Here is a 23,662-nt window from a genome sequence, read left to right as displayed (position 1 = left end):
GACCTTAGGTCTTGAGGTGTCTCTTAGCCTAACTTGCCTCAAAAGGGTAGTTGTAAGCGGTAAATGAAGTGAGGCGGAAAACGATGCATGAGCATGCCAATCTGGGCACCTTTGCATACTTTTAACCATATAAACATGACATTATTTTGTTCTCCCTTTCTCTTCGTGTCAGTGTGAAGGATAAGGGGGAGTGCAGTTTTCTTTAGAGTGCAATCTAGAGGCCAATCCATGTTTAGGTGGAAGAAAGCCTAACATCCTCAGCCAGGATGTTTTCTGTCTAAATACGGTTGTGTCCTTACTGAATTTAAGTGTGTCAGACTCAGTGAAAACAAAAAGAAGTGACAACATTAGTTATTACAATATACATTTAAATTTGTCTTATTATACTTATTTTCTTGACAACTTTAATTAGAAGGCTGGAGCTATGACTTTCTCAATAATGTTTATTTCCTGTAGTATATTAAAATATTTTCCCAAATTATATCTCTGCTTAAAAGTATTTATGTAAATTTTATAATTGAAATTAATGAGCTCATTAATTAGCTTGCAAATTAATCCAATTATATTTAGACTGATTGTTTTCAGAAAGTCGTCTTGAAATGTGAATGAGACACCTTGTGGTAGTTTTGAAGAACTGAAGATATTGTAAGATGATAAACTTTACTTGCTTTGGAATTCAAATCAGCAAAAGCTCAAAAGTCCCTTTTTAAAAAAAAAATTGAGAATATGGTTGGTGCAGTGCTTTTGTGCTTAATCGTGAAGGCTACATTCCTGTTTGCACTTAGTCAGGAATAAAATTCATTCAGAATAATTAGACTTTTAATAATTAAGCACCCTTGCCTTGGAGTGGCTCCTTAGAACTCAGTTTTACTCACATGCGTGGAATTGTTGTTACTGCTGCTGTTACAGTACAACAGTTTATCAGTGGCCAGCTAGATCTTAATAAACAATTTACAAATAACCATAGGTTAAAATATTCCAACTGTTAAAAGACAAAATAACAATAAACAAATGATATTAAATTGTTTAAAATTACCTGTTACAATTTTAATTAAAAATTTAAAACACTGCATACAATATCTTTGTGGATCTTGCAGACAGCTGCAAAAAACCAAGAGCGGCAAGCTGTTGACTGGGCATTGGTGCCTATAAGGAGCTTCCTATCAATCTTTACATCCGATCTACCTGGCTACCTTCTAAGTAAATGAGAAATAACCTTGGCCCATATTTCTTGATAAAACTGACAGTTTAAAAAAAAGAGCATGTTCAGTTGTTTTGACCTCTCCATCACCACAAGGGCAAACCATTGGCATCTTACAACATCTCTCTTCCAAGACCACAGAGGGGAGTACTTGCCATCTTGCTAGAGAGAACATTGTACTGTATATTACTTTTTTAACTTCAGCATGTTAAGATTAGTGTTCAGGAACATTGTGTAAAAGTAACTCTTACAAATTGTATATGTAGGTCTCTTTATATCCCAGACATTGAATTCAACAGGATTTTTTTTTTTCAGGTAGCATGAAATTTGGAAACCAGTGATGTGATCTTGTTTGACCAAAGTGATGGCTTGTCAAGAGTTTACTGTGAGTCTGATATCTCAAAAATATTTTTGTATTTTAGTTAACAATATATCAGAGTTATCAGCATATTTGGGTTAATCATAAATGTAAACATTGGGTCAATAAAACAGATTGTGAACTGTCAATTAAAATTGTGTGTTTATCTATCAAAATAGGTTTTATACACACATCAGAAGACTAAAAAATCCAAAGTCTGGCAAGATGGAATTTTAAAGTCCACTGTTGGGGGAAATAAGGTAAAATATGTGCGTTCAGTAGGGAATTATAGTGACATCAATGCATGTTACTGTGTTGTTTTGATAAAATATTATCTAACTTTTTCTGCTCTAATACAGGCAACCTTATTTGATGACAAAGGTCAGATTTTGGATAGCATTTTTGTGAAGTTTCAGGTATGTTTTGTTTCCTTTAATGCAATTTTATTTGCTTAGTTTAGAAGATGAATTGCTTGTTCATCTTATCTAAAATCTGTTTTGTTGATTTATATAGGTCACATTTGTATGGACATTTTCAGTTCAGAGTCTTGAGTTATTTGTAGTTCCTCGTGCGTCATTTCATATAGAGTCAGCCAACCTAAATGCTCAGGAGAGCATGCTGTATTCCATATGAAGAGCCATTAAAATTAGTTTGACAGATTTATACAACAATTTTTCATCTGTGGGAACACTCTGAAAACTCTGTATGCTATGTTTGCAGTGGCCAGTCTCTATGAAATGCATACAAACTATGTCCAGGATAGAAACATGTTGGCTAATACAACATGACAAAATTTATCTCATGGCATGCTTATGTGAATTTACCGTGAACAAACTCTACTGCTGTGTTTACCTCTTTCCACCTGTTTGATTTCTTTCCTGCTGTACTCACTGTTTCTTCCTTCCACTGCAAGTTCCTTCCCTACCACCAATGGTCATTCTTGCTTTCTTCTTCCTCATTAGAGCTGCTTAAGTGAGCAGTAGTAAGTAGCAGTGGGGTGAGGAAATTGCCAGAAAGGGTCTCTCAGGCACGGAGTCACCACTTGATGGTCACCACTTTGCCAATTCTTTGTTTAAAAACATATAAATAAACATTAGATATAAATGCCAGAGAGGATTACTTACATAACTAGGCATAACTAGGAATTTTTAGGCAATCAGAATTTGGAATAGATATTGGAATAGAATAGATATACATGTTGTATCATTCATATAAACATGTTACCAGATAATCTCTCTCTTTCTAGGTAAAGTCTGGCGATGACTTGGAAAGTGAAAGATATTTAATCACAGTTGAAGCTGAAAAATCATCTGAAACTGGATGTAGTGATCTGCCAAAGAACACAGGAGGACCAATGTTACCAAGGAATTGCTTGAAGTCTTTTTCCTCTTCATCCCTACACCTGCCAGCAGGCCTAAAGCGCAAACATACTGTATGTTCTTTTTTCAGCTTCTCTCTCATCTTGTGTCTTGTATTCACATATGCATTTGGTAACTACTTACAGAACAATTCCTGGCCAAGCACATTTGACAGTAGTTTACTGGACCCGATGCTTCTTACTATCTATGATCTGCAGTACATGGAGCTGAATACAGCAAGTCTGAGTTGCTAACATCTGTAGTTATGAATGAACTGCCATAAAGCCTATCAATTTAAAAAATTGAGTTAAAGACAAGCAATTTGTAGTGAATGCAGGAACTAGTTTGTTACGCTTATGAAAATATTCCACAGCATTGGTTGTTCGTTGGCTCAGGTGTACCCAAGCAAGTGTGTTTTGGGTCACATGCAGTTAGCATTGCCTTCTATAAGCTGTTTTACAGAACGGTATTGTGTTTAAGATGTTTTAGTGTATATTAAGTGTTTTATATGCATAGAAAGATAAAATATGTACAAAAGACTCTCTTTTAACCAGAACTCAAGCAGCTGGCACTCTCAAGCAACTGGCAAAAAATTGTAAGAAATAATATTTTAAAAATTAAAATCAATTTCTAGTGAAAATGTAAGTTTAAACTTGGTGAGGTGTGCCATGAGTAAGCCATATCATACACCAACCACGTTTGTCTCCATTCCCACCAATTCACCATGTGTAAACATACTGATCAGTTGGGATCTTCTGTTATTCAAAGTCTGTGCTTTCACCCAACCCCAAGTAAGTTGAAACAAGTCCCAAGTAAGCATTAATGCATAATGCTTACCCTCAAGCCGAAGATGGAAATATGCAAGAGGCTTGAGAAATGTGGGAGTTGTGCTGTGCTCATGGAGGAATTTAATGTTGGTTCATCAACCATCTGACATTAAGGCTTAGTCTCAGAAAATAGCTTGTCTTTGTCTTAATTTGCTTTTAATATCCGTATTTCAATATGAATATGTCAATACAGAGGGTATGGTATGGGATATAGTATTAGTTAGGCCTATTTTTCATAATAACTCTCAAGCCACCAGAAACTACATTTATCTGGCATCTGCCAATCCCGATGGGTGCCGCTTAACTGAGAATCTGCTGTGCATGTACTTAGACAAACATTGGTTTACCATGCTAAATATGACCCATACACACATGATCTGACTTACATACAAATTCAGCTTAAAGATGTTCTCAGGGACTACCTGTGTAACAGAAATGGTTCTGTTTTAAATTTATATTTTTTGGAGGGGACATTTTTGGTGTTAAAAAGCCTATAAAAGTTATTTATCCTATTTTGATAGATGTATTACTCATGCTTTGTTTTAATAGAAACCCCCATTTTATGCTTGATTACTGATTCAGTGAAATAGTACTTAATACAACTTAGAACAAATTGTATAGGGTACAACACTACAGAAGTTAATACTAAAACTTCAGTTATGGAATTTGCCAGAAACTTAAGATGTTCTCCTTATAGGGTTCCCAAGGACCATGTCGGATGAAAAAGAAAATGGCAATGGAAGAACCTGAAATAGAAGTATCATCTACATCCAAGGGTCTTCATTCATCCTTTTCTTCTCTGTTATTTTCTGTTCCTTGCAAGAAAGAAGAAACCAACTTTCTCAGAAACAATGATGGGGATGCTTTCATGAAGGAACATGAAGACATTGAGTCTCTCTCAGTTTTGACTGTCACTCCTTGTACTGATAAACATAAAGTGGTGCTGAGTAGAAATCATAATACTGATGGTGCAGATGCTGAATATATAAAGCCAGAATTTCAACTGGATAATGGAATGGTCAAATCAAACTATTGTGCAAGCAGTGACGGGACAGTTTCTCAGAACCTCAGGAGTAAAGCACAAATTTTAGCACTACTAAACAGGGAGCAACCTGTAAAAGCCTCAGGGGAGGAAACTATTGCCTCACTGCAAAATCTCTCACTGCCATCAATTAAGTCAAAATTTCAACTGAATGGTCTGCCCTCAAGAAGCACAGATTCTTTCTTAAAAAAGAAAATGACACTTGTGTCGCAATGTGCAAATAACACTAATAAAGACAGCACTAGACACAGAGAGCTGCTGAAGACTGAAAAAACCGTGCAGGCTAAAAGTCGATGGGATGCGTACTTGCCATTATGTTTAACAGAGGAATTGTCTGATATAGATGACACAGAGCAGAACAACACCAATGCTAGCAATTTGCACCCCGTTAAAAAGGACTTAAAGGAGAATAGCACTGTTAATAGGAACCAATATAGAGAGGATAATAAACAGATTTTACAAGTATCTCCTTCCTTGGAGAGCAATATTTTTCCTTTTAATAAAAGTTATGTCAAAAACCAACTGCATGGGTTTATACCAACTCAATCTATCGTAAGTAAAGGCAATGAGATTGAAGTGTCATCTTTTGCTAGTAATCCTTATTTAAATTGCAAAAATATATCAAAAACATTAAAAGATGGAATCTTCAAATCGAGTAAATGCACCATTATTGGTAACTTAGAAGAGATTTGTCAGCAGTCACCAAATGAATCTGATCCAGTAGTATGTTCTACACATTTCTCAAATAACTCTGCACAAGGAAATCTTGATCTGGATAACCAGTTTACAGAGGTTAACTTCAGTCTGTTAGAAACATGTGATTTTAGTGACACAGAAGAAAGAGAGCTTTGTGTAAAAAACTCAGTGTGTTTTAAAGAGGAAACTGAAACACAACTGGAGGACAGTGTTCAAAAGAACTGTGATACAAAGGCAAGTAGTGAGGGGAAAGATAATCTGCAGTCAGCATTTCTACAAGACAGAGATAGAATTCCTATCTCAGAATCTCAGCCAGTGAAGCTTTATGATGAAATCTTGATGGAGCCTAACAAAATGAAGAAAAACTGTATTAAAATGCTGCAGCATTCAGACACTACAATTGTTGATGCAAAAATAATGGCAAATGCAGTGGATGCTCAAAATATAGGTGATAACGGAAATTTTGTTTGTACTGGCAGAGACTTGTTAATAGAAAAGAACGTGCACTGTGAAATGAATGACAGTAAGTATCATAACCAACCAACCCAGCTAAGAAAAAACAATATGATCCCTTATGTTCCTGCTACTTTAAATGGCTATTTCATGGATAAAATTAATGGTTCAGATATGGAAGTTGGAACAGATAATTTCCAACCTAGTTCCTTAGATATTTGTGATAACATGAGACCAATTAATTCTTTGCTAGCCTCCCATGAAAAATATAACAGTTCTCATTGTTTTCTCCAGTATACTTCAGGCAAGCAATACCCTGCACTGGAAAATAATTACAGTCTAAATTTAAAACCAAGTTCTCATTTCCATTATGAGTCTTCAAATAAGTCACAAATGAATAAAAATGAATTAGAAAATGTAGCTGGTTTCTTAGGTTCTTGCTACAAATCCATTGAAGATAAGGAAAAGGATTGTCTGTGTGTTAATCCTTCAGCTGTTGATTCTTCACAATTTTCTCCATTGGAAAATAGTTTTAGACTGTTAGAATCACTTACAGAGCATGGCACAGCCTTAGAAAGCCTGGAAATGATTGAGGAAAATACAAACATATTGTTGCAGAGAGACAGACTAAGAGAAAAACCGGAGGCAACTGGACATGAAGGTTATTAGCTGCTGCTGCTGCTTTTTTTTTTTTTTTTAATATAACTTGGAAATATTGTCTGAAGGTTTTTTTCATTCATTCCCTTTTCCACCTAATTTGAGTCCTATGGAAAGCTAGTTCAATGCCAAATAAACAGTTTTTATAACGATGTTATGCACATGGAACATTTTGTTCCATAAGAATTACCATCTGATTAGCACACATTCATCTGTTTGTTATAGGTTTTAGGAAGTTAGATTTAAAACTCATGTAAGTTGGTGAGTTTTCATGGACTTGCATAGAGGTTGGATCAGCTATAGTTGAAACTTCATGCTGAAACGAAATACTTTAAACAAATCTGTAGAAATGACTTGTATTGTCATGACACAGCAATAAATGAAAGTCTGGTGCAGATTTAACATTTATAGTCTCCAGACTATTAAAACCAGAGAGTTATTATGTTCTTCCTTTTCCATGTGAATTCCTTCTCCCTTCCATAGAAAGCTTTATGTCTTGTTTTGGCTCTAACAAAGGTTTTCATGAATGGTTCCCTCTTGCAACTAGAACTGGAAAACCCATTTCAATCCATAGTTAAGAAGGAAAATCTTGATTTGTGTTAATACTTGTTAGGACTGGTGCAAATGCAATATAATATATCTAAAGCAAGCCATAGGAAGGATAAAGGAATTTTCGTAGAGGAGAGACAGGGAATGCATGCATCCAAAAGAATTCTACACTCCCCAAAAGTTAATGAAATCAGAAGCATTTGTCTTTTCTGGGTCTTATATAGATATTTGTGTTCTGTGTACGCATAGATATGCTTCAGTATCTAGAAAGCCATAGTCTTTTCATTTAGCCTACATATATTTATATTTACACACACACACACACACACACACACAGACTATCACTGCAATTACACCAGGCTTACTGTAGCCATAATGGTTTGCTGCTTGTGATAGACATTTTGAATGTTCACCCCCAGTAAAGAGATGACATGGTTTGTTATGTCACTCAAACTCAGGAAGCAAGCCATTTTGGAGAGTGAAGCAACCTCAAATAATTCCTGGGATGTTGCTGGGTTATTTGAGGATTCTCCCCCCCACCCACAAGCCATGTCATCTGGGTTTGGTTGACATAGCAGCCTGCATCAGTGACAATGATTAGGAAAATTGGGTAAGCATGCGTGATGGTGGAAATAGGTTTTGCTGGGACTGTGCACAGCATTCCATGGTTAACCATGGGAACAGAGTAAGAGTTGTGGCAGCTATGGTAGGCCACAGTCATGCAAACCTGATTCACCACTACCACCACCACCAAGCAAGCTGCTTTTGAAGTCTGAGTGGGGTTTAAAAAGCAATAGATTGGAACCACATTTAGGCACATGCAACCAGGCTGCCAGCCATTCCAAAAGGTAACAGAGGGTCTGGACACCCTGCTGAATGGGGTAAACTGATTCAGGAGATCCTCACAAATCAGGTTGAAGCTATTTCCATGTGACTAAAAATGTACACTTCATTCAGCCCAATTGCACATGCCTAAATCTAGAATTTATAACTCAATTTAGAAAAACACCCTGCAAGTAGTGGTTTATTAAACATGGCAGCATATCTACTTGCCAGGTTTGGATGTCATGATAAGGTTTAGTGACTGCTCACTGCAGCTTGAATATTCACAATGGTTGCTGGCAAAGGCTTCAGTGAGTATGTAAACCAGTCAATAGCTCTGGTATTTGGCCAGTTGCAGGACTGGGAGATTACACATTAGGATTATTTATCTTGTGCTGTTTCAGTTAAAAATGAATCTTCTGTTAAGACATTTCAGATTTACCCAGTTATATCCAATTGGAAGAAATATTCTACAGAAAAAAGTTTGTTGTATGATTGTCACTGGTAGTATAAATTAGGCTAAAATAAATTCTGTATTCTTGATGTTTGATATATGTGTATAATCACTAGTATTGAATTTGGAAGGGGCAAGTCATTCCATGAATAGAAAATATATCTTTCAAGTATTTTTTTCTCATTTGAATTAACCTGGTGGCTGAGGCTTACACTTTTTTCTTTCTTGTAGCTAAGCAAAAGTTTGCTGAAGCACCTTCCTCTGAAGTTGTGCAAATAACATCTTGTCTGTATTCTGATTCTCCTACATTGGTAATCTTTTGGAATTTATTATTAATAATAAAAGCTTGAAACTAAATATACCACTACACAAGCTACACATAAGAACATAAGAAAAAGCATGGTGGATCAGACCAAAGGTCTATCTAGTCCACACTACACATTTCAGATATACCCATATGCATGATGCCGTCCCACATTCATTCCCTCTTCCATTTTTTGCAGTCCCTCCCCTTGAGGAAATTGCTTTGAGAGAGTTGGGGTCACTCCAGAGCAGGGTTTTCTTGCAGGGAGGAAGAGAAATGTGCTGCCCCACCTACACTTTTGATAGAGTGCAAAGACTGTATTGCAGTAAACTGGCAAACTGCAGAGCACCTGTTATATGATAATTCTTGGCAAGGTTTTTCACATGAAAAGTTAAAGTTGATTTTGTTGGCAACAGCCAGAACATACAGTTCAGTACAGCATTTGCACTGTATTACAGAAATGCATGTTTCCTACCCAAATGTAAAATGGGTGGTGGGAAGGTTATTCTTCAATTACAGTCTTTTTAAAAATTGCAAATAGCATTGCAATATGGTTGGACTGAAGGTAATGAGCTGATTTTAATTTTTCATTGCCTGCAAATGTGAGCAAGTGCTAAGAACAGAATGGTTCACCCTTCTCTTAATCTGTTTATGCTTATTTTTTATTCTAGAATTCGTGCTTAAGCAATGATGGAGAGACCTCCACAAGAGCAACAGTAAATATGATACAGGGCCACATTCCTTTTGAAGTAGTCAACAAAAGTCAACAAAAGGTATATCCTGCAAAGAGAGATTTAGCAAAATTAACAGCCTGGCTCTCCACTAGGACTTTTGAAGCTATGGAGCTTTTTATCAACAGTTTGTGATATGGCATATGGATCTCTTGTTCAGAGAAGTTCAGCATTTTGCTCAAACCTTAGCACACATCTAAAGCAGCTGTTTGGATACTAGCTAATAACTGATTATTCACACCAACATTTCCTATTTATTTCCTACTCGCCACCTCTTGAAGAGTAATTCTTCAAGACATTGAATAAGAATTAAACTGGTACAAGCACAATGCTGAAAAATGATTTGCCCTGAAGTCTTCCAGCCTGTGACACTTTCTTTAGGGCCTGAATTCCAGATTTGTGCAGGTATAATTGATGGCATCTTAGCAATGGTGAGCCTCTGCATTCATGCAGTGAATTAAACCAGCACTTACCATCGTATCAATAGTTTGTAGAACAGCAGTTTGTTTAACAAGTTGACAGCCAGTGTGACACTGATTAGAGATTTGGACTGAAACTTGGCAGAATCAGGTTCTAGTCGCCATTCAACCATGAAGCTCACTGTTGACTTTGGACCAATCACAAAATCTCAGCCTAACCAACTTCAATGAGTTGCTGTCATGGGAATAAAATTGAGAGGAGGAAAACCTTGTAAGAACCCTGGTTTCTTGAAAGAAGAAGAAAGACAGGATACAAATATAATAACCATCCTGATCACAGGATTCAGTTATAATTTAAATTAAATTAGAAAATGGGAATATGCAAACCAATTATTTAAGTTTAAAGCAATCGAATTCCAAAGCCATAGGCTTACATTTGTTGTCAAGATTACATAAGTCTGAAACTAGCAGCTAATTTTGGATGTTGGTTGTGGGATTCAGGTAGCAAAATTGAGGACAGTATCCGATTACATCTGTAAACCTCTGCTGATGATGTTACAACCAACAGGACCCATATCTGATACAACAGTAAGCTAGCACTTCCTAGAATGACTCCAGAAATCTGCTGAAATGCTCCCTGAAAACCTGTTTCAATAAATAATATCTGAGGAGTTTTCTGTCTTATGTTGCTGCCTTTCCTCCTTGCAAAGACTCCTAGTTCTGTATTAGGCAAAGCTTTGAAGGTCCCAATACAACTAAAGACCAATTCAGAATAACAGTAGGGTAAAGGGAATGTCTTTTCAGTAATTTTGTTAAAACTTCCAGTAAAACTGACTGATTAGCTTATGTATTTTCATCTGAAACTGATCTGAATATATATGAAAATGATCTCAAACATATGGGAGATAGGCATCTCTAATTCTGGACTGATACAGACGTAATCCTGGCTCCGTATGGTTAATGAATGGAAGCCTTGGGAGTACTCAAGAAACTATATGGAGAGACTTCACCCTTCAGATAAACTTAGACAGTTTATTTACACAAGGCTAATTTTATTTCAGGTTCACTTGGGTTCTTATTTAATAACATTAACTGGAATTTGCTATGGAGAAGGTCTGTAGGATAGGTGTGTACATTCCTGAGGCTTGCTCCCAATTTGTTCACCTCATTTAAAAGTGAGCTGGTGTTGCACCTGCATCAGTCCAGTGCTTTCCAGTTTGAATATTTTTAAATAGGAAGGCCTCGTCAGTTATAGGTGGCCTATAAACACATGTATAAATAAATCAATAACATTGTAGTGGTTTCTCGTGAAATCTTATTAATATGTTTCTTATCACTTTGCATGTTTAATTAAATGTGTGTAGCAAGTTGAATTTCATGGGTACCAAGTAAAAGGATCAGCAGCTAGTGAGATAATGATGAGAGAAAACTGTTCACTACTTAGATGGAATTCATATGCCAGTATGGCAGAGCTTGAAATTGCTGCAGAGGATGCTTGTTCTTTCTCAGATCAGGAACTGCCCAGCTTCATTAAGGTAAACTGAGGAGATTCTTGCTTTAGATCACTTTTTTAAGTCTATGAACATACAGTGAAAATGTAAATATGAAGGTAGGCATGGTTTAAATGCAAGATGAAAGTAGCAAATACCTTTAGCTATAAGTTCATGTCTGACTTTCAGGAAAAACATTTCCCTGTGTTTAATTGTGTCAGGGTTCCTAGAATATTATGTGAGATCTGGTTTATAAACCTGATATCCTATATCCACCCTTGCTATCCACCGCATATGGAACTCTGCCCCTGAACATGTCGTGATGGTACCTTTCCTTCAAAGCCCCCTTCACAGTTTACCTTTGCTGTAATTTCTGGTTTAATCTAAACGCCCAGTTTGTATCTGTTGTTATTGATTTATTGTGCTTATCTCCTCCTGTTATATGTATTTGTTGTATATTATATTTTAATCCTATTTGTTTATGGGTTTTGGTTCACTATTGTTATTTTTTTTAATTTGTATTTTATATTGTACTGTGAGCCAGCCAGAGAGCTTTTGGCTATGGGGCAGCATACAAATGTGATAAATAAATAAGTCAGGCTTCAGGAGGTTACTAGTATGAAAAATAAGTGATTAATTATGCATTTTATTTAATAAAAGCAATTGGATTTTTTAATTAAAAATAATATGGATTGTTCCCCTATACCCTAAATTTATTCATTTGTGCTTCTTTGATTTCTTGGCTTTGTAAATTGCTTGAGTGCAGTTACTACCAACACAATGAATTCCTTCACAGCCTTCCGAGTGTCATTTTTCTCCAAGTCCAAGAAATGAAGAAGTTGTGGTAGACATGGAAGAACAGGAATTCCTGATGTCCAGAATTGTTCCAGATTTGTCTACAGACAATGAAACAGACTTGTTCAGTAAGAAAGTTTTGGTATTGTTGTAAATAGTGTTTGTTGCAAATAATGACTTAACAAAGGAAGTTGTTCCTTACAGACAAAAAGTCTATTTCATTACTGGATAGCAAAGGTTACTTTTTTTCCCCTCCAGTTTCTTATGGTGTTACAGTTAGTTAAACATTTGCAGTCTGAACATTCTCTGCCTGATTTTAGTATAAATGATACATATTTCAAACAAAGGATGTAAGAGATTCTCTTACCTCTTTCTTTAGCTTTGCATTGTTATTTAAAGTTCATGGCTCTAATCCTGTCCTTTTGGCCTTACCGTATTTTTGGAAGAGGGATGTCTGCTCATAGGATAACCTTTCTGCAAGCAAGGAATGGAATGGAATGTTATTTGTTTCACGGAACAGAGAGTTACAATCTAAGTTAGTAATTCCCCACACCCCAAATTAATTCTTTCAGTAAATCATATTTAACATTGGGAGATTTTATTAAGACTGTATATTAACAAGAGGGGACCTATGAAACAATGTTCTGATGTTTCCCTAACTTGATGACTCTTATTGAGAGCACCAGCAATCCTAGGAAAGGAGACTTGCAGCATAATTGGGACTCTCAAAATGTCAAGAAAGGAAAGGATTTTTTCTTGTTCATTCTGAGAGCTTCTCTCACAGTACTTTTTAGCACTAAAGGTCTCAGATTTGAGAGTAAAACTTTCACATAGTGATCCCACAGCATTTTTAGTACATGCATTGTCATTCACATTAAGCCACTTTTTTTACCAACTAAGTTATGATTCAATGGAAGGCAGTGTATCCCAGGGAACCTAGAGAAAAGAAATCTACAAATTTGTTTTTATTTGTTTATTCCTAAAATTTCATTTGAAATTGCCAAGTACATAGGTCACAGCTTTTTAAAATTTTCTGTTTTATAGGGATGGAGGAGCCCAGTTGCCCAAAAGAGAATGATATATCTATGCTCCTATCCACTACTAGAACACAAATTCCGGTTGTGACTGCACCTGTAAATGAAGAACTGTCCAACTTAGATTATTCCAGCGCAAAAGCCATTCAACAGTCCTTTCATTTCTCAGAAGTCAACATATATGACATGTCAGAAGCAATAGTGCCTGAGGACAGGATGTGTGAAACTTTTACAGAAGAAAAGTGTATAGGGGAAAGAGAAGTGTTGCTTACACAGTATGAATACCCTAATACATCAGAACAAAAGCAGCAAAGCAAGTGGAAGAAATACCAAAACACAAATCATGGTGATTTGAGAACTCAAAACAGTAGTGAAGTGTCCATGACAGATAACATCCGAGCTGAGAATATCTTAGCAATGTCTCTGGATGACACAGGAGAAGGTCACAGTGAAGCCATCAATAAAAACCCTCCAGACTCTGCCCATCTGCAGATGATGAAAAGCATGCTTTGTAAACAGCAAAGAAACTTTAGCAGCCAAGATTCTGTTTCAGAAGGAAAGATACCACCTCTGCATTTCAGTCGCAAATGCTTCACTAAAGAAGCACCAAAGGTATTGTCAGCTAAACTCCCATTAAATAATCAGACATGCCAAGGTATTCAAAAAGTAGATCTTTCCAAAGCATCTTCCTGAAATGATTGTGAATATTTAGCAGATCAGTATTCCATCAAATTACTGATTAGCCTAGTTATGTGTTATTATTATTTATTTTTTATTTATTTTATTAAAACATTTTTATGCCGCCCCATTCTCCGAAGCCTCGGGGCGGCTTACAACATAGATAAAACAATAAGTTAAAATATCCATATAAAACAATCTTAATTAAAACACACATTATAAAATAAGCCGCCCTGGCCAGATAAAATTCAATTGTATTTAGCATTTAAAATGTTGCTTAAATAAAAAGGTCTTAGCCTGGCGCCGAAAAACAAATAATGACGGCGCCAGGCGGACCTCTCTGGGGAGCGCATTCCATAACTTAGGCGCCACCGCTGAGAAAGCCCTTCTCCGAGTAGCCACCCTCCTAATTTCTCTCACGGAGGGCTCCCGGAGAAGGGCCTCTCCCGCCGATCTCAGGGGGCGACTGGGCAAATATGGATGTAAGCGCTCCTTCAGGTACTGATATACCTTCAGGTATAATGTTACTCATTATAGCTTTTAAAATGTTTTTAAAAAGCAACATTTTAAAAGCTATAAGGAGCTGTTGAAGTACCTATATCAATAGGCTTCAAAAGAAATGTCAAATGGCATTTATGGCTTCGTTTGAGATATTAAGCTGGTTCATACTACCATATCTCAGCTAACTTATTAAACTGAGATCTTTATTTATACACAAAGCCTCTTGCTATGCATCACAATGAAATTGGAGAACTTATATTGACCATGGCTTCATGTTTCATCTGACCTAGGAAAGTATGGTTATCAGATTTGGAGCAAGCCAGGATAGTAAACCTTGGTTTAAAGTTTCCTTAAACTCTGACTTGTTCCGAAATTATCTCTTGATCAGCCCTATATTGTCAACAAACATGTAATCCTGGATACATGCATTCCTTTTTTATAAAGTGAAAGGTCTACACATGGAAGTCTTTCTTTATGGATATTGTAAAATGATGGAAAGGCAGAATGTATTATCTGTCGTGAGGCTGTAACTCGCGTCTCCAATTAACTCACGCAGCAATCGGCAATAAAACTAAAGACTTTTATTGCTATTTACTACAAGATTTACGATGCAACAGATAAGCTCTGGCAATGAGCTCCTCGCAGCTCAGTTGCCCCCTCCTTTCTGAACTAAGAGGGAGAAAGTCATGTGGATCTCAGTCTCCTCTCATGTCTTTCTGTCCGTGGGTGGGACAAACTTCTGCCATTCCAATTGGTCTAACCTCCGCAAACTTCTCCGGAGCTGGGTGTTTCCTGTTACATCTTCCTGTTCTCCAGGACTCTGCCCAGCAGCTTCAGAGTCAGGAGGCGGGGGGGGGGGGGGCAACTTGTTCAAACATCTCGGAGTCTAGAGGAAGGGAAGCTGCACCCTGCTCCAACTACTCAGAGCTAGGGTGTGCAGAGGCCACTTGCTCGGAAGCCTCAGAGTCGGGCTGCAGAGGGGCTGTTTGGGCCCTGGGCACCAAGAATAAATCTTGTTCCAATGCCTGACCCTCACTGTGAGCTTCTGGCCCTCTCTCGCGTGCCAATGCCTCTGTCGAGCCGTAAGGCACGACATTATCTGAACTTATTTTGATTTGGCTTTCAGCTGGGGTATAAGTTTAAGATGGCTTTGGTCACCTTGGTGGATGAGCTACACCAGGAGCACAACCATAATAGTTCTCTTGGACCCTCTTATGAGAAAGGTCCTTGGGGGTGATGTCTTTCAGTGGCTCCAGTCCCTTCTGTCATGCTGTGTCCAGCAGATGGTGCTGGAAGATTACTGTTTGACTCCACAGCCACTAGCCTAGAGTATCCTGCAGGTTTTCTTCTTGTCCCCACTTCGTTTAATCCCTACATGCAATGGTAGAAGTCAGTTGGAGTTTTGGAGGAAGGGTCAACAAATATGATGGTGACTCCAAGCTGAAACCCTTGAATGCTGCCTGGAGTATTTGATAAAGGACAGAAGCGAATGAACTGAATTTAAAACCAGATAAGATAGAGGTATTGTTGGTCAGTAGAAAGCCTGGCTTGGGGACTGGAATTCAATGCATTCTGGAAGGGGTTGTGCTTTCCTTGAAGAATCAGGCCTATTCTACATGTCTTGAAAGAGTACACTGATTGCCAACTGCTTTCCAGATTCAGTTTAAAGTGTTGGTGTTAAACTTGAAACCCCTAAATAGTTTAGGACCTGGCTATGTAAGCGACTCTTAACTTTTCCAAGAATTAAGATCTGAGGAGAGGCCTTTCAGAAGGCACCATTACCCAGAAAGCCCTCTTCATTGGACATGCATGAAAGGGCTTTCCTGCCATGCTGCCACAAAACTATGGAATGTGCCCCTGACTCCCACGGTATTTAGAAGAATATAAAAATATATTTTCAGTTTAGACTTAGGTTTTTTTATTTTTAATGTACTCTTTCTATTGCAAGTTCTTAAAATTGCTTTAAAATTTATACACTGCTTGATGGATTTTTTAAAAGATACAGCACTATATAAATGTTAATATGCTATATAATTAGATATCTGCTGGTTAAGGAACTATTTTATGGCCCCTACATGTTGTCAGATTTCTGGTTCTGAAGTCTGAGATAGTGCTCTGTTTTCAGTGCTGAGCCCTAATCTCCCTCCTCTATCCCCTTGCACCTGGCAAAGAAAGAACTACATTGGCTGCTTGGAAAACAACATTGACCTTGGAAGGGAATTAAAGGAGGCATTTTGAGGGACAAGGAGGAGAAGAGGCTAGAGCAGCCAGAATGTGAGATATCTCCAGCCACCTTCCCTCTTCTGAAGCACCCTGGCTAGACAGTTGAAAATGGCCATCTAGCAAAAATGCAGAGTAGTGGGGCCAAAGATTGATTTGACTGCTCTACTTGCTCTCCACTGGATGCCAATAAACCTCCAAGTATGAGCACTTATGGGCATCTCCATAGGATTACACTCTTGGGTAGCAAGCTGCATTAATTATTACGGATTGATGACCAGTGACACTGTGAACACTGCTGCTTTTGAGAACTTGAATACAAATGACAGCTACTTCCAATAGATAGAACTGCCAGATATAAAACAGCATAATTTTAATTTGTAACAAGGCAAGTAGTAAAGACTCTAGCTTTAATACTAAATTGTGTTTTAAAACTTTTCATATTACTATATGGTATATTTTATGAACAGTTGTTTCAGCACTTCTGGGAATAACCTGAAAAAAGTCTGTGGTCATAAATGCAGGATCAGCCGATATTGCTGCTTGAGAAGTGCTCTAAGAAAGAAAGAACATATCTGAATCTATTTATTGTCTATATACTGGACTAGATGAAAGGAGATAGGATTTTGCATGCATAGCTTTCCGTTTTATTTTTCAGATCACTTCTGGGCTGTCCTTTCCCAGTGTGGAAATGGTAAAGCACTCTAATGTACTGAAAAGGCAGATATGTATCCCAGTTGAGTTTCAATCTCCTGCACATTATAAACAGATTTTTACTGCTGCTTTAACAGGTATGGCTAACATCTTTCATTTCAGAACTGATCCAGTGAATTCAATGATGGTTGTTTGGGGGGTAATGGCAGAGTCTGTGACAGAAGATGGACAAGTACAATAATTCAACAGAAGCTACACACACACAGTCAAAACTGTGTTCATTGTAAATGTGCTGCTCATATATGCAGTCACCATGTGCTTTCTATGGTTGTCTCTGCAGTCTAGATTCTATTATATTAGCAAAATCAGCCAGGACCAAGCTTTGTATTGTTCAGGAAGTCCATGACTGGACTTCCCTTTTAGGTAAAAGCAGCCAAAGAGGACTCCCAATTTTACTGGAGTAACTATGCTAGAGAAGTCGCTGTTTAACCTTTTCCCCATTCCCAACCTAAATTTTCCCTTGCGAACCATTTTTAGTTCTATACATACACCTGCCGCCATGCCAATTAAGTGAAGCTTCCACATAGTTAGAGCTGGAAAATGGCACAGAGAAAAGGATTAAAACTCTTCCCCAGTGTTGTTGCTCATTCTTCACCCTTGCTTTTAACTGCAAATAAAAATAGCAACAGGTCTAAAAGTCCAAGAATCCTTAAAAGTTTGGATTATAGCATGCTAATGTATTCTGACATCTCTGTGCTCAGTTCTCAGCTCTTACTTGTTCCAGCTAAGACAATTTAGTAGTATCTTCCATTATATCAAATTAGGATCAATATCTCAACTTTAATCAAATGTAGTGGCAATGGACAATAACCCAAATTCAGCTCTAAGAAAAACTGGTGATATCCTTTACTACTTAGAGCATGACACAACAAGAAAATCCACCTTGCAAAAAGCTCTGCTATTGCCAATGGCAACAATTCTGCCAGTGCCGAAGTAGCACTATGGGGCAATCCTTGCTAGCTTATTACCCTTTTAAAAACATTGAGGTGGCAAAGTAATGTGGAATTAAAATTATAATTTAAAATGATTTTTTTCTCTGGCAGGTATACATTTACAGGTGCCCGAAATGTAGCATATTGCCTGGCTAATGTCCTGATAAATGTCTGTTATCAAAGTGCAGTGGGTAACATCCATGGACATTGACCAAGTGATGCTGAATATAAGATAATCTTCACACAGTTGATGGCTGTCACTGTTTATTCAGTTTAAATAATTGCCCTGGCAGTTCTCAGTTCCCTTCTCCTTTTCTACACTTCCCCTCTCGGTACTCTAGAAAGTATATCCTTTGCCCCATTTTTGTGAGAACGTTTGATAGTTGTCAAAAGAAAGAGAGTTTGTTTTAAAACATATCTGCCAAATTTGAGAACTTTTGCGGGACAGAGGAATATGTAGCCCTACCATCTTCACATATGCACATGCCTCTGTGGAAAAACTCCGACTAGTCCTGTGAGAAATGTGTTTTAAAAAGAGGCCTTTTGCGCTCCTGTAAAATGAATGGCTTGTGATTTTCCGGCATCCCAAATACCTACAGTCTTGAAAAAGGGTGGAAAAGATGTAGGACATTGAGAAGAGTCACATCCAACTAAAAGCAAAGTAGAGGATTTTACCAAGAAGGGGTGATCGAGTGGATACCCTGTTCCATGAACAAATACTACTCATGGCTTTGGTTTCACTTGACAGCTCCCTTTTTGTTGGTTGTCAGAGGAAAGCAAAGTAAGAAAGAAACCTCATTACAGCCTCTTTTGGCCCATGTCCATGCTGGGTGCCTGCTGCACTTTGACAGAAGATACCTGCTAGGACATTGACCAGGTGAAGCAGCCCATACTGGGTCTTTGTAAGTGTGCAAGTACACACTTGTACAAGTTGGACCACTACAGTGAATAAAAATTACAGAAACATTTGCACACATGTGGGCACTGACAGCCTCTCCAATGTGCCATTTGGATAGTGGCTGTAAATTTAAGGGATTGGAAAATGTGATCTCCAGGAAGTAAAAATGGAAAACGGATGGGGAAAGAACAGTAGCAAGCAAAAAAGCACACCTGATCTTTGCAAGGAGTGGCAACAGTGTGGCTTTTCCTGCCAAATGCCCAGGGACAGTGGCGGGAGGACTGGGGGAACAGGGAAGGAATCAGGGACCCACGCATGGTAACCTAAACATCTGTCAGTCACATGGGTTTCATGATCCCCCCTCCCCATGCACACTCATGGCTTATTTGATTATTATAATCTGCAAACTTGCCTACTGTGTGTTTGTGGGGATTTACTTTCTTAGTCCACCTAAGCATTTTAGAGAAACAGTCTCCTTGAAGTTTACATGACCGCTTTCCCATTGATGAAAGGAAAACCAGTAAAACATTCTCAGTTTCAAAGGAGCTCCTTTCTTCTCTTCCGCTAACTATGATCTTGTGCTCACCTCCAAAAGATCATGAAAAATTGGTTAGAATGGTGGAAGGAACTCAGCTTAATAACATTTGACATACAAGAAGTTTTATTTAAGGGTGTTTCCTTTTTTCCCCCTAATGGCACTTTACTGCTTAAAATGTGATCTTTATTGTTTTTTATCATTGCATGAAGAACATTTAAACATATTGTTGTATGACCTGTCACTAAAACTGCACAAAGCTCTTGGAAAAGTGGATATATCCTTCTGTACCTCCATGGAAGGAGGCCAAGAGCAAGAGAATTCTGCACCACTCTGCAACCACAAAATTGCAGCTAAACTACTTGTAGTTAAAAAAGAAGGCCAACACAAGGTATGCTTTTGGAGGATTAAATAACGTGGTTTTATTAATATACCTGTTGAAGGTCATTACACATATTTGTGTATTAGCTTCCATATTTTGAGAATATCTAATTTACTGCATGCTGGTATGTGTTTTATGCATAAAATTGTTTATTATATGTATTGTTCTCATGAAACACTGAAATTAATTACCATGACTAGCAATATTTAAAAAAATGGAATTTTCTTGTGGGGGAGGGGACTGGTTCCCTTTGCTTTTTCCCCCCAAGAACGCTTTTTGTACACATCTAATTGGAACTAACTTCCCTAATTTTGGTAGTTTATTTCAAAGAAAATACCTTTGTCGATGTATCCTAAGGACAACCCTACACAGCACTTATGGTCAGATTAGGGAAAATTCTGTTGATATGTTTTTAAAAGGAAATATGAAAAGGGAGAGTTCCAATTTTGCTTATCTCTTGATGGCACATCCAGTTGTAGGATTTGTTTGTAATCCTGAATCCTTTTACTTGAAAAAAGTTCCCTTGGGTCAATGCTCAGGGCAAGTGGATTTTGGTTTCCAGGGAATTTCTGTCTTGCCTTTTAAGGGCTACTGTGCTATGAAGGTTACTTTTTTAACATATTCGTAAACTTTTCCAGAACCTATTAAACTAGTTCTTGAGAAAGAAAGACTAGATTTGCTTTTTAATATATGAATATATTGGCTTGCATTTTGTTTCAGGGACGACTTTTCTATGCCTGTGATGCTCGTAAAGCTGATCGGTGTGATTTTTTTAAGTGGCTAGAGGATGTAAAACCTGGACAGATCGCACATAGGCCTAGAGTTGTTCTTCATGATATGAAGAGCATTGGAACTTACCTCAGGTGTCAAAATATTTATCTCTATGAAGAATGCCAGCTTTTGATGAGGTATGTTGGAATGCTAAGTAAACTTGAATAACACTACATGCTTGAATGAAATGGAGCTAGTTAATAACAATGTTACTGTTCTGTGTTAAAGAATTATGATAAGAAGTTATCACAAAAGACTTCTGCACTCATGAATTAGCCTTTTCATGTAAATTTGCATCACTAGCAACAAATATAGTATTGCATTTTAGTTTCAGAATGAGCAGTGTGAGACTCAACTAAGATCAAAGCTAGAAACCAAACACTATTTTACTGCTGTAATGTATCCTAGGGAGATGCTGTGCAAAAAGCACAGCCACAAAACATCTTTAGTGCCTGAAACTACTTGAATATTTTTAATCAGTAGTTCTTGATATTAAGAGTTTAATTATGATTTTGGCTAGTATTGAAGCTATAATTTATTTCATGTATTTTTAATTCAAAAGCATGTGAGATAAGTATGTTCTTAGTTCTGTTTTTGTCTCATAATAAACCACTGTATTTAAGTGCAACAGCAGTATAGAAAACATTCTTACTCCTGATATTTCCTATTTTCTTTTTTTCTCTCAGAAAAACTTTTGATTTTCAAAGAAAGCAATTTGGTAAGATGGGAAAATTTAATATTTCAAAGGTTAGCCTTGATTGTGATTCTACAGGTAAATTATATCTTAAGCTGAACCGAAAAGAACACTCCTCTTTCTACAACAAAGGTTGGTGAACTAGGCCATCATTGGAAAACTATTGCAATTTGTATTCATAATAGTGAGGGTCTTCAATTTAAGTATGCCCTCATTAGGATTTGTCTTTAGAAATTTTGCATGTACCTGTCTTGACATTTGCAGTTTACTAACTTCTGCAGAAGGAAGGATTTCCCAGAATTCCTCATACTTAATTTTCTGTTTAAAAAGTTGCTTTGTTGCATTGCTGCATTGTGACTTTTAGCTATGACCTGGGAAATTAGGAGCTGCATTGCAGGTGCCCTTCGAAGTAGCTGTGGGCACTGTGTTGGGAATCCAATTTTGGTGTTTGTAAGGAAAACCCCGCCCCATGCATACAGCAGTACATGCTGGGGCTCCCCTTCAAAGTAGAGTGGCACAACTTGTCTGGGGTAAACCTTTTCTCTCCCCCAACCCTTGTCAATCTATATTCTATGTAAATACCTAAAAAGGCTTCATTTCTCACCTAACCAGCAGACCATGTACAGGTTGGTCTAGCAGATGTAGTGTCATTAAAGAATTCTTATTAAATATATTGAAGCACTGAAACAAATCTTGAAAATACATTATTACCATGAAAAGCAATCACATTTACCTGGCAAAGTTCAGATGAAGCAAAACACACAAGCGTCTTTGAGAACAAGCCAAAGTAAAAAGGAAAAATAATGGGAGAAACAGTGTACGTATTTTCTTCAGAGAAGATGTTCTAGATTTACTTTGCTCATCTGAAGCTTTGCTTCAGATGCTACTAATGTATTTGTCACTAATATAAATGTATTTACTGTTTTGACAGATGATATTTGGGTTATTTCCAAAACTCTGATTTTTGGACCTTTGGACACATTCATTGCATGCAGTGTTTTCTTTGGACCATCCTCTAGCAATGAAGTGGAGTTGGTACCTCTCAAAGGTTACAGCCCCTCAAACTGGTGCTCAAATAGTAAGTTTATTCTTAGAAAGTGTTTCAATGGGCATCTTAGCATAGCTGTTTCAAAATACAGCTAACTTTGAATGAAAAAGATAGTAATGTCAGATCAGTTACCTGAACAGTAGTAGAAAGTGAAATAGATCTTATTATGATATGCTGAAAAATTCTAGAGCCCAAACAAAATGGTTAGTATATAAAACGTTATCAGGATATTCTGCTACAAGTGAAACATGTTCATCTCAAACCCTCATTAGATGGTCCAAAAACCACAGCTGGACGATACAAAAGTATGGCATTTTGTGTTTTCATTAGATGATGTTCATTTATTTGGCTTGTGAAAATTGAATAGTTTCATCTATTTTACTTATGAATATTCATCTGAAAGAAGTATCTCTCTGATTTGCTTGATTTCAGCAGAATCTTGTGGTATTTAAAGATCTTAAAATGTCATATAATATGGCATATGTTTTCTGGGGCAAAATATGAAAATGTAGGCAACAGTAAATTTAGTCCTTTTTAAGGTGGCATAAGGCTGCTAGTGTATTTAAACTGGGCAGGTATAGTATCCATATAATTAGTAATATTTATTTATTTACATCCTGCCTTTTTTTCCCTTACAAAGAACTCAAAGCGACTTACACAATTCTCCTCTCATTTCTACCCTCATAACAACAACCCTGTGAGGTTCAGCTGAGAATCCATGGCTGAGCAGGAACTAGAACCTAGATCTTCTGTATCCCAGGCCCTCATGCTTTACCACTACACCACACTTTTGTGTGAATGACTTTTGTAAAATAAATTCCAAGCATGCGGGCCTGATCTAGATTGGTATCCTACAAGAGGTTAAGCGGGCTTTACCTGCAGTCCCAAACTGTATAGTCTCCAATTCATGTCTGGTATTTGCACTAGAAGAAAAGTTTTCATTAGTGTGAATGGGAACTTATCTCCCAGTGCAAATAGGAGTTTGATCATATCATAGCATTCTTATGGGTACAAGTCACTGTGTTCCTTTTTTCTTTTTAATAGTGGAATGTCACAGTATCTACCATATTGCCAAAATTTTCTTGCTATATATATAGCA

At 37.3% G+C, this 23,662-nt stretch overlaps 1 protein-coding gene across 6 annotated transcripts in view; it reads left to right on the top strand.

Annotated features, from left to right (window-relative positions):
* Positions 1-23,662, top strand: part of ZGRF1 (zinc finger GRF-type containing 1) — a 39,998-nt gene that overhangs the window by 1,711 nt on the left and 14,625 nt on the right. For 5 of the 6 annotated variants that reach the window (XM_044428894.1, XM_044428893.1, XM_044428895.1 and 2 more), the window contains exons 2-15: positions 1,517-1,586; positions 1,739-1,819; positions 1,919-1,975; positions 2,806-2,991; positions 4,442-6,005; positions 8,649-8,728; positions 9,393-9,494; positions 12,158-12,284; positions 13,201-13,802; positions 17,248-17,380; positions 19,881-20,059; positions 20,771-20,958; positions 21,508-21,647; positions 22,447-22,593. In XM_044428894.1, coding sequence (XP_044284829.1) covers positions 1,566-1,586; positions 1,739-1,819; positions 1,919-1,975; positions 2,806-2,991; positions 4,442-6,005; positions 8,649-8,728; positions 9,393-9,494; positions 12,158-12,284; positions 13,201-13,802; positions 17,248-17,380; positions 19,881-20,059; positions 20,771-20,958; positions 21,508-21,647; positions 22,447-22,593 — 3,607 coding nt within the window. In that variant the 5' untranslated portion in view covers positions 1,517-1,565. Of the gene's footprint in view, positions 1-1,516; positions 1,587-1,738; positions 1,820-1,918; positions 1,976-2,805; positions 2,992-4,441; positions 6,006-8,648; positions 8,729-9,392; positions 9,495-12,157; positions 12,285-13,200; positions 13,803-17,247; positions 17,381-19,880; positions 20,060-20,770; positions 20,959-21,507; positions 21,648-22,446; positions 22,594-23,662 lie in introns of those variants that run through there. The other variant, XM_044428896.1, reaches the window with a different exon arrangement.

Source organism: Varanus komodoensis, unplaced genomic scaffold (assembly GCF_004798865.1).
Source record: "Varanus komodoensis strain SLA01 unplaced genomic scaffold, ASM479886v1 scaffold2, whole genome shotgun sequence".
NCBI lineage: Eukaryota > Metazoa > Chordata > Lepidosauria > Squamata > Varanidae > Varanus > Varanus komodoensis.
Note: the sequence above shows the minus strand (reverse complement) of the source record. Positions and strands in the feature narration are given on the sequence as shown.